This window comes from Pagrus major, chromosome 16 (assembly GCF_040436345.1).
Source record: "Pagrus major chromosome 16, Pma_NU_1.0".
NCBI lineage: Eukaryota > Metazoa > Chordata > Actinopteri > Spariformes > Sparidae > Pagrus > Pagrus major.
In genome coordinates, this window is record NC_133230.1 from 24,026,555 (window position 1) to 24,038,241 (window position 11,687).

The 11,687-nt window shown below is 45.3% G+C and overlaps 1 protein-coding gene across 1 annotated transcript in view; it reads right to left on the reverse strand.

Moving 5' to 3' along the window:
* The window catches only part of crim1 (cysteine rich transmembrane BMP regulator 1 (chordin-like)), a 36,782-nt gene extending 25,709 nt beyond the window's left edge, over positions 1-11,073 (reverse strand). The window contains exons 1-3 of the mRNA XM_073483098.1: positions 10,386-11,073; positions 5,532-5,693; positions 5,080-5,253 (exon numbers count right to left, since the gene is read on the reverse strand). Of these exons, the coding sequence (XP_073339199.1) occupies positions 5,080-5,253; positions 5,532-5,693; positions 10,386-10,683 (634 nt within the window). The 5' untranslated portion in view covers positions 10,684-11,073. The remainder of the gene's footprint in view (positions 1-5,079; positions 5,254-5,531; positions 5,694-10,385) is intronic.
* Between the last annotated feature and the right edge of the window lie 614 nt (positions 11,074-11,687).

The window sequence follows — 11,687 nt, forward strand, 5'->3', positions numbered from 1 at the left end:
TGAAGGGCCTGTCCCTCAGACGGAGATCAACAATCGTTACATCTACCGCAAAATGCATATGAAGGGTGAGCATGCTGTGCTTCAGGGTAGTGTACATTAAGCATAAAGCTGAACAGTTGTCACGTGTACACACACTCAGGGGGACACTCATCTGTAGTAAATATAGAAAACAATTCTATGGGGGGGCTGAGGTGTAGACAGATGTTGAATAAATTGTGGAAGAGCCGGTTGAGTTATGTGTGGATTTTGGCCATATGGATCTGTTCCCTTTCTGGGAACTGATTGGCTGACGATAGAAGAAATGTGCCTGTGAACAACAAGAGTTGGCTTAGGCTGCAGTCAGGGTGTCTTTGATTTGTTAATGGTTATGGTTGGGTCAATGACTGAGGCTTTAGGTCCAGATCTAGTGTATGGGGTCAGGGTTAGAGTTGCACATGTAGGAATGTAGGAAGACTTCATGTGAGTGTGTCTCTTGGGTTTTCCTGCTGGCCTAACCCTGGCTGGTTTGGTCAGCGGCTGACCATGAGTAGCGAGTGGGCTGAGAGCAGTCCCAACATGCCTTTAAGGGAAGTTCTTTGTCTCACAAGAGTTTTGTTTCCTCTTTGAAATCACCACCCGCACACATACAAATACTCACACGCTGGGAAACGCGCAGCTTGCAGTGTGCAACAGGGGCCGTCGCTTCCATGCACACACAAACAGACGTCTCGCGCCCCTGCCAGCCAGTGGCGGTCTGGCTCGGCCAGTAATAGCTCTGCCACAAAGGGGCTGCAGCCAAGCAGAACTAACAGGCCTTTCACAAGGGCAGAGACGGCAGGACGGAGGTGGCATAGGTGGGCAAGTGAATTTGTGGGCGCAAGGTCAGTTTGTGCCATTGCATCATAGTGGGCACCATTTCATCGTCAGATGAACCGCTTGTGAACTTCCACGTGATTTTACTCTATTCTCAGTCCACTAGAACAAGTAAGTCGACAAACCAAGCGACAAATAACAATTAATAATGACTATGTCTGAGCAAATATTAGTATTAAGTGATGCCAGTTGTATGAATCAGCTAAACACTCTGTCGACTTGTTCCTGTCAGTGAGCAGCAACAGGGGAATTCCTCTGAAATAGCAGTTAGGAGCGTTATCATGAATGAAGTATGTAAACCATCCTAGAGTGTTACCAAACACCACCCTCCAAAGACCCCGGGGCCCTTTTCTTGACACAAATACCTCAACAAAATGTTATGATTTCCTATCTTCCTGTCCCCCCCCGCCCCCCCCACACACACACACTTATCACATCCTCTTTCCCTGACATGTGGGTAATATGTCTAGCACACCATGTTGCTTCCGATTGAACGTTTGCAGCCAAATTACATCAGTGGTTTTGCGCGCCAGGGAGAGAACAGGATCCCGCTGCAGCTACAAGAGGCGGCATTAGGTGATTGAGCACCAACTGTGGTGAGGCAGAAAAAGATGTTGAGTTTTAACAGATCACAGTGAGTCACGGCAGAGGGATGAGCCGCTGAGTGCGTCAGACAGAAAGTGAGAGGCCAAACCATTACCACGTGTGAGATCTGAAGAAGAGAATCTACAGTATGTTCCGACTGATGTCTGAAAAGGCTTTCTGTGAAAGTGTTGGAACACAAGGTCGACTTTGAAAGTTGCATTATGTAAGTATTGGCCTCCTGTTGAATTCCTCCCAGCATATCATCAGAATAACCACTAACTACTGTTAACTGTAGCTGATGTTAACTAGTTAGTTCTGTTAGCCACTGTCCTATTAGCTCATTCTGCAGGTTGGTGTCTTTTACACCAGAGGAGGTTTTCAGGTCAGACTGGGAACAAACACAGCCATTTTGACGACAGGGAATAAAGTACAGAGGTGATTTACAGCAATGCCAACTACGGGGATGACAAAGACATAGCAGATTCAGGCGAGGCAGTAGCGGGAGAGGAGTGAGATGGAGGTTGGGTCAGTGCCCATCTCCGGAGGCCTGAGCTATACTATATACTATACTATAAACAGCCCTGGCCTGTCCTGCCAGGGCTGGACCCTGTCTCATTGTTAGTTGTATAATCACACACACTCCCACGGTGCTCCGAACTGCTAGCTGCACGGCTAACTGAGCTAACAGCAGCTACTTGAAGCAGCAATTAGCGGCTACACTATCAATATGCTGCCCCCTATTTGTCTGAGTATAAATTCAACAGGTGGCCAATTCTTACACACACAGTGCACATGTTTACGTCTGTTACGTTTCACTAGCCAGTTGGTTCATCTGTAAGGAACGTAGAGCCCAGTCTTCCTAAATTGTTACAGGGGAGCATGATGTCAAAATTTGGGTTTTAAATTGAGGATTATTTATTTTCTACATTGAGAAAGTCTTTCAAGAGAGAATCACGATGCATCTAAGAAGCAATTTTTCCCCCACCCCTTTAATGTCCCGATGCATGTGAATACAAGTGGAGCGCTCATGCCTCGGGAGCAGATTTATGGGATGCATTTGCTATCACACATTACCGGGGCAAGCTTACACAGATCTTAATAACTGCCTGTGTCAGGACAACGAGGAGTTGACGGACGCAGTCGCTCTGGAGTCCAACAGGACTGAGCGAATAAGAGCCTAACCACAGAGTCCCGGTCTGGTCGCACAGGAAGCTCCTCCTGATGACAGACAAAGGAAAATCTCTGCTGAGACATCTACACAAACAAGATAATTATCACGCGCAGACACGTGTGCATCGTTCCACATGCACATGCATACTTGCAGACATAACAGACGCACACATCCTGGTCTCTTACTTAATGAGGGGCCATCAGAAGGGTGGGTGTGTGTCGCAGCGAGAACTCATAAGCTGCTGAAAAATGTTGTTTACAGTTTTCACTGGTGTGAGTTTAAACTGTCATCCGTTGGGCTCCGGCTTTGAAATGAGGGAGTTACAAAACATAGAGGAGCAGATCTTTCATTGGGACACTAGACTTCAATGATACGTCTAAACAATATAATGTTTGATGAACACGCTTCCTGTGGGATTTACTGAATAAATGGCTCGAGACTTGTTCTGCGATAACCTCCATGTCATTAAATAACCTCAAAATGTTGCTAGTGGGCTGCTCTTCATCTGAAATGTCAGCCAATCGCAAAGAAAGGGAGAACCTTGAGTCCCAAAGGAGAGCAACATGTGGATAAAAACAAAAGCAGTCACAGTCACATGCTTTGGACTTAATCTGTTCACCATAACACCGAACCAGTTTTCCTCAGCTTTACAGCATGGTTTTTCCAGTTTTCTGCCTTTGAAAAGCTCACTCAGTAAAATGAGGTTTACCCAACACACACACAGGATCACTCACTGGCAGTCCTGTCCAATTTTGCAAATGTCACTCAGGAGGCAGCCACCACTTAGTGCCTGTCTATCTACCAGCCACCTCACAATCCAATTGAGGAAACTAAACTCTCTGTGCCAATAACAATTTTTCACCTACAAGTGTCAATCAGGCAGACTGCTAAGACTGGAGGTAAACACAAATTCTTGGATTCTCCCACATCATTCAAAGAATATTTTTTTTACCTCCCACACAGGGCAAGCATTCATCTTACACTCTCTATACATCTGAATCACTCCATATTTCCATCATCAGTCTCAGGAGCTACTGGAGACCTTTTCTGTTTTTGCTTCTCTGTCAGTCGGGTTCGCACCTTCTCTCTTTCACTCTTGTTTAATGTTCATTCCTTCTTTCCCTCCTCCTGTACCTTCCCCGGTCTCTGACTGTAACATGGGAAGTAGAGCTGCAGCGATTAATCGATGAGTTGTCAACTATTAAATTAATCTGCAACTGTTTTGATGATCAATTTATCATTGTGCTTTTTGTTCCCTTTCCTTCAGTGTATATATATATATATATATATATATATATATATATATATATATATATATATATATATATATATATATATATATATATATGTTCTTGTGCATGTGAAAGTTAAAAATGTCAAAGTCCGCACCAACAGAAGCTCCTCTCTCCCACAGAAAACACTGCTCCTGAAACGCCTCATCAGTAGTCCTGCCTTTAATTCTGTGACTTTGTGACTTCACCATGCCACACATTTACATGATATATGCCTAGCAGTCAGTTTGGGTATGTCAGACTGGGTATTTAGGAGAGGGTCTTACAGAGAACAAAGCTAAAAAAGAGTGCTAGACTATGCGAAAACTGATTAAAATGAGCATATTATGTCTCCTTAAAGAAAAAAATCATAATTATGTAATTTCCAGCTTCTTAAATGTGCATATTTTTTGGACTGAAACTGAATATCTTTGGGTTTTGGACAAAACAAGACATTTGAGGATGTCATCTTGGGCTTCGTTAAACACTAGTCGACATCTCTCACCATGTTCTGACATTTAATAGACCAAACAACTGATTGAATAATCAAGAAAATAATCAAAAGATTAATTGCTTAAAATCAAAGGTGACCATATTTGGAGTCACAAGCTTTTAATTGGTCTGTGCCAATATGCTTCCTTACACACATAATGAGCTTGGACATAAGGAATTCTGTGTTCCACTGAGAGGTAGTTTGTACAAGAGAAGGGAAAAACCTAAGCAGCTTATATTGGTGTTTATATTAAAAGGGGCAATATGTAAGAAGCTTAGTTGAAAACAATCAAAAAAATCAACAGAATGTGAATAAATAGCAGTTTTAACATTATGATTGTGAACATTATGTATTGTGTTGCAGAGATATCTACTGAAGATAGCATGCTAACCAGCTAGCCCCAGCCCGTTCCGGTCCAAAGTTCCTGTGCTAGCTGACTAAACCCTAATGTGCCATTTTAACATTGTAATTACGCCTTTTTTTCTGCAAAAATCATGTCAGACACAAGAGAGTTGAAGAGTTTTGTATGCCCAACAGACGCATGGAGGTGATCTTTAAGTATGGGCTGTAACTTTGTAGTTGCAGAATCTATTTCAGACTCAGGTATAAATCCCCACATCTTAACACTAAATAACTCGAGCTGAGTAAAGCCACTTCTCGGCTGCCGTGTGGTTGTCAGTTCCAGTTGCAGGTCATTTGAAGGTTACCTGCGGCTTCCTGGCACTGGCTGCGGTTGATGTAGGCGAAGTGGTGATGGCAGCTCTGAGACTCACACACACAGCCCTCGGCGGTCAGGTTACACCCTGAGAACATGCAGGCCGGGTTGGATGGTCCCACATACTTCTCTCTGTGTCTGTCCCGGTGCTCGTGCCTGCGACCCTCTGAAATCCAGCCCCACACACACACACACACACACACACACACAGACCACTGTCATCAATGAGTCACAGACAATGGCACCACTCAGGGTGAGAGGGGAACCGCTAGACAAAGCTTTTAGCGTGTGTGTCATCACTATGATATGTAAGTAGCATTAGTCACCTCAGAGCCACATCTGTTATGGATTAGCTCCTCTCAATGGACAGCTTTATTCTCTCTGACTTCTGTGCTTGTGTGTCTGTGTTTAAACATGTGTGTGTGATGGAAGGAGAGGGCTCACCTGACTTGCTGGCCTTCATGCAGGTTTCTTGGTCGGGGTAGGTGAAAGAGCCCAAGCAGGAGTGACGGGCATCGCACACACACTGACCCCCTGCTCTGTCGCAGCCAGTCATCAGAGGACAGCGCTCGTCCTCCAGGCCTGCTTCCGGATGGTCAGGGAGCACTGCGGAGGACACAAGGAGAACAGGGGTCAAGAGGGAAAGAACATGGACTTCTCACTCTGGCTAGTTTGTCTATTTTAATTGGGAATAAAAAGACATTGGACAGAGTGTAATCACAAGGTGAAATGTGCCAGAAACTGAGATTTGTTTCCCAAAAGTGCTGAAGGGTTAGCCAGCTTACAGCCTGTGTTGCAACACATTGCCCTGGCACCGTCATTCCTGAAGTGACCAGTGTATTTCTGGGCTGCTGTCCCTCCTCCCTCCTCCCTCCTCGTCGTGCCACGCTACTTTAGCCATTGAGCCCATTTGTTTGCTTTTGTTCCACAGCATGGGGCCCTCCCAGGGTCTCCATCTCTGCTGGCTGCTGGAACGCCTCTTCTGTACGCAGGCCACTTGCACCATACCCACTTATTGTTCCCAGTGAGCCTTGCCCCCTGAGAGGGCACCTCGACGCTTAGCCCAACTTGGATGAAAACTTTACCATGGGAAGGAATGTGTCCCATTACTGCCATGTGGGCTGAACAACCACCAAAACCCCTGGGATTAAACAGCCCCAACGTATACATCACCCGTAGTGTTCCTTTCACATGCATGCATGAATACACACACATATATATACCCCCAAATTACCCTCCTTCACAGTTGTCCAAGCGTGCTAAGAGTGGCAGCAGAGTAAACAGGATGAGACAAACTGTAACACTGAGTAACCCCTTCCCAAGCATTTAGCTCCCAGGCCTCAACCAGCAGTGTGGACGCGTGATTGGAGCTTATCATAATACTCTGGCTTTCTTCTCCAAACAGCTACACACCAGAACAATGCAGCAGAGGAAAAGGTGCAAAGGTTTAATCCAAAATAAACACAAGCAACAAACTCTCTGCATGATCACGAGCAGACAGGACCGCTATATTACGGCATTCTCTGTCCTGATTGGATAGAGTGGGCAGGGATACCAGTAAATGTAGTTTCTCTTTTACTTCATGAGCAAGGGCAGGAGAGACATAGGTTACCAACCAAGTACTCTAAAATTGAGCTATTTAACACTTATTTTAATGAAAATATATCATTTACAAACAGCTTTAATCTATAGTAATACATCATAACCGATCAAACAGTCCCCTTTTGTACTCACTCATAGATACAAGCAACCTAAATACGCCAGATTTTTTTCCATCAAGATCCATGCATTATTCCCCGAGAAATCTCACAATGTTAAATGAAACTGAAAAAACAATTCCTGGATCCTTTCCTTTATTCAGATCCTCAACAAAAGTTAATGGGGTCTATTCTGGGCTGAGACCCATCCTCCACCCAAGTTTGATGGAATTCCTTTCAGTAGTTTTTATGTAATCCTGCTTACAAACCAACAAACCAACCACCAAACAAATGACATAAATGACGAAAAAAAAACCCTCCTTGGTGGAGATTTTTTAAAAAAGCCATTTCAAATTAAAATGCTTTTCATTCTCAGTTAGGGGTCAGAGGATTAATAAAGTGATGACTCAAAGTGATTGGAAAGAAACAGAATTCCACAGCTTTGCTTTTAAATGCTGTAAATCATAATAAAACACATATGCCTATTAACTGAAAGCAGATATTCCACTGTGGGGTAAAGCCAGTGTCTTACGGTAATACATTTTACTGTCAAAGTAAATCAGTGTGACTGCAGAAGAAAGCATCCCAGCAAACACTTTCCTCAAGTTAAGGTTGGTTGTGTGGATGACTCCTCTGTGATGGACGACGATCACAAGCACAGCAGTAAACACGGGCCGATGGACGAGGTGAAGGTAATACTACCTTTAACCTGAGCCAGCCTGTGCTGTTAATAGCTCTCCCAGACAGGCCAACAAGGCTGGCAAAGCACAAGCAGCCTTTTCAATAAACCACACCGAAACTTTCCCCGTGATTTCCTTTCACCTTAAAATGATCCTCAGCTCCACATTTTTTCCATCCCGAGGCTTTCCTGTGCCTGGGAGGGTATTTTCTTTTGAGGTGGTGGTGGCAGGGGTGCCTGTCTGTGTGGGGCGCTAAATCTGGCGTGTAGAAAAAGAGGTGGAAGTCAAAACAATTAATGAATGGCTGGGCCGGACACTGGGGGCATTGTCTCATTAACTCATTTTTGTGCTTGACCCCAGTCGGCCCAGTTTGTTCTACGCTGGTCTGCCTCAGTCTAGCCCCATTTAGCCTGACCCCGGTCTGGTCTGGCCTTGGTATCTATTATCTGGCCTGGCATGACTGTAGCCAGGGTCTATGGCTTCATCCCAGGGGGATTCCTCTCTCAGCCACTGAGACTGCTTGTCTTGGCATCCAGGGCCAGGATGGGAAAGCTGACCTCTAGAGGCCCTCTGGCTGATAGCGAGCTAAAAAGGAAGTCTTTGAAACATTAGATAATACCAGAGGAAGGGAGAAGTAGAAGGCATGTGAAGGAGTGCAGCGGACATAGCGTCCCTGTAAAACAGACATTCTGTTACGTGGTATGTTAAGTGCCTCTGGAGCTCGGGGAAGCGTGGCGTGGGAGGGCAGACACGAGAATACAATGAGAACATCAAAACAAGTTGTTTAGCAGCAAAGGCTGAATGATTTCACCTGATCACTGACGCAAATATGACTTTTCCCAAGAGCAGGTGCCTATGTACATCTGACAGACTCAACCTGCAACCCGGTCGGTGATTCAAGGGGGGATGACATAGTGTTATAGTGATCCCCTCATACCAGAGAGGACAGCAGACATGTTAATTTAGTCCATCTGACTCATTGATTATCCGACTGAGGTTTGTGCAAGTTAGAATCGAAGGCTGTGACCATGGCTCTGAAACCAGCAGAACGGAAAGAGTCTGTTCACTAGTCGCGGGTGAATGAAACAAACCGGGTCCATCCCCCCTTTTGAAAATTATCGCCTAGTGCAGCCTGCAACGTATCTGCAACATTTGATCAGCTTCAGTGTCAAAAGCCTCATTCCTCTATGAGAATAATTATTTGCTTAGCTTTGTTTGTATTTCGTCGTATTGTGTATATATATTTATATTTATATATATATATATATATATATATATATATATATATATATATATATATATATATATATATATATATATATATATATGTATTTTTTTTTGTTGTTGTTATTATGCTTTCAAAAGTAGTGAGATCTTACGGCATCAAAGCCTGGATTTAAACACTTCAACAATAACAGATTACAAGATGAGCAATGATGCATCACCACCTCTCATGTAATATATCACCTGTGTTCTAAGGTTGTTGTGACTCCACACTTACTTAGATTATGGCCACCCAGAAAATCAAAACTGTGAGCAGAAAAGCAGGGGATCAGAAAGCGGAAACATTTACCCCCTACTCCTGATTGCGAGTCTAATCACTTTAAGACCCTTGCAGCTCGAGGAGGGAAATCTGGGATCAGCCTCCAGCAGCCTGCCTACCGTGGCCCCTGAAAACACACTGGGAGGTGTTGATTTACCCCCACCAAGACCCTCCGGGATATTGAGATTGTGTGCGTACGTGTGTCTGATTTAGGGGTCAGCAGCGTGCTCCGAGGCCCCTGGAGCCACAGGACCAGAGGCACGACTCAATCAGAGGAGCCATTAGGTCTCCAAAGCTGTTAATTTGCAGAGGAGATGTCCTCCAGACGCCAGGCTAACCTGTGCGTGAGGCACAATCAGCAGCGGCGTCTCCCGGGACGGCCTGGGGGCTTGAGACCCCTGGAAAACTCTCGTGGACCACCCCACAGAGGGATGATGGGAGGGCAGGGTCAGGGGGATCCAGACACCCACTGAGAACTGCTTACTCTCTGTCAGTCCCTTTCAATCATTCCAAAAGAGGCCGGACGCAGTGCAGGTGAAGAGGCCTGGGGGGGTCCTCAGGGGACGGCCATTGCTACTTACTTCATTCGCCGCTAGGAACCTGACACCCAGCTTATTCTTTGAAGTTCAGAAAGTTGCTCAAATTGTGTGTAAAACGAGCACATGCACGACAAAACAGCCCCAGCACTGTGGCTTCACAGGATTGTGCATGAAACTCTGCTGGGGTCTTTTGCAATCGTGCTGTCAAACCATGACATCTCACACCGAACCCCCTGGTGTAAACAATACAGACAAGAAGCAGGCAGCTGATTTATTAAATTACAGCGCAGTCCAATTTTTAAAGCACAGTCACGCCATGGGTAATCCACTATTTTGCCCCTCACACAGACTCAAACAGTCATTTTTGTCTTATCTCAAATCACTGCCTGTTTTTTTTCTCCCCCCCTCCCCATTCTTTGAGTTGTGAAGCAGAGTAAAAAGAATCCACTGAAGCTGAGGTGTAACCTAGTGCCAGATCACTGCTGCCAATCTTATTGTCATGCTCCTGAGCGGAGAGTGAATGAAGCTTTGAGGGGGAAGAAAGAGCAGCTGAACATGACTCCTCTCTGCCAGTCAAGAGCCCCTCAGATCTGGGTAGCTGCTCCAGGCAGCCAAAGACAAGGTAAACACTGACACAGTCCCTGCAGTCAGGACTTAACTGACGTCTGAATAGTCATGACTTCAGGACACTTCAATGAGGAGGGTGGGTGGCTGAAAAGAACTGACACCTACAGCTCTTTTATTGCACTGTTAAATAACTCAACGCGTTCAATCTCACAAGTTCTATGATTTCATTAAAAAAAAAAAAAAAAAAAAATCAGACTGTTAGTGCTACCCACCTTTACACACTCCAATGTCAGGGAGCGTGGCTGCTCCTGTTGTGTTGAAAGAGGCGCACGTCAGCCCCAGGGCGCAGTAGCCGTGCGCCCAGTCCTGTCCGCCGCACGGCTCCCACTCCAGCCGGGCGCACTGGTCACAGCATCCGCACGGATCCCTGGCCAGGCTCCGGCCACCCTCGCAGCCGTGCGTCGCCTTGCCGGGACAAGTCCGCAGATCACACGGCGTGCACTCATGAGCCGAGAGCGCCCGCACCAGAAAGAGGACATTCAATAACACCACGGAGCACTTGCTGAACATGTTCCCAAAGCCTTCTGTAAGTTCCCAGAGAAATGCTCCTCTTCTTCTTCTTCTTTCTTCTTCTTGTCAGATGATAAACCACATGAACTCACCGCTACTGGATGTAACTCCAAAGTTGCAAAGTCTCCTTTAAAGTTTCTCTGATGAGTCTTCTCCCAGGCGTGCTGTTTGTGACACAGCAGGAGCGAAAATACCACGAGACTCAAGTGTGCGGATGCGTGTTAAGTGGCAGCAATATCCAGAGGCAGAGGGTTCAATGTGAGCAGGTAGGCGCACGTCTCCAGAGTCTCATCTGGTTTCAAAGAAATCCCACACCGAGGCTGTGGAGGTCCGCTCAGGCAGGCTTATCGCTGACTACCTTTTGGGCTTTCGGTAGCTGACATCCACACACACGAGAGAGAGCGCAATCTGACTCTTAAATTGACATACAGGCATATAGAAATTAGCGGTGCACCCCTCCCCCTGACTGACACATGCGGGGACCAGTCACAGGGAGCGAAAGGAGGGCGGGTTTGAACTGATTTATCCCCGCTCGGCAACTCGGCGCTGTGTTGCGCAATGATGCAACTTTGAATGCCCTGAGTGCAAGTTGTCTTTTTTTTTTGTTTTTTTGTTTCTACTTCATATTCTGTAAACAAACCGCACAAACATTTTGTGTCGTTTAACAGCTATTTGACAGTTTAGAAACAGATACAGTGGTGAAATATTTAAAGGTGCACTGCGCAGTTTTGGGGGAGAAATTTTTATCAGAAGAGAAAAAGCTTCATGCCCAAACTAAATAAACAAACCGACTTCGTTTTCGTGACTGAATAAACAAACTGACCTCAGAGGACAACACAGTTTCACGCTGTTTTACTTTGTTTATATGTGTTGGACCCTGCCACCTTTTTAGCTTCAAGCAGTGTTCTGAGAACAGAAAACAGGAACAGGAATATATATATATATATATATATTTCTGAGTTTGTATTATTACCTCATTAATATTGTAAATATTCAAATTCTGA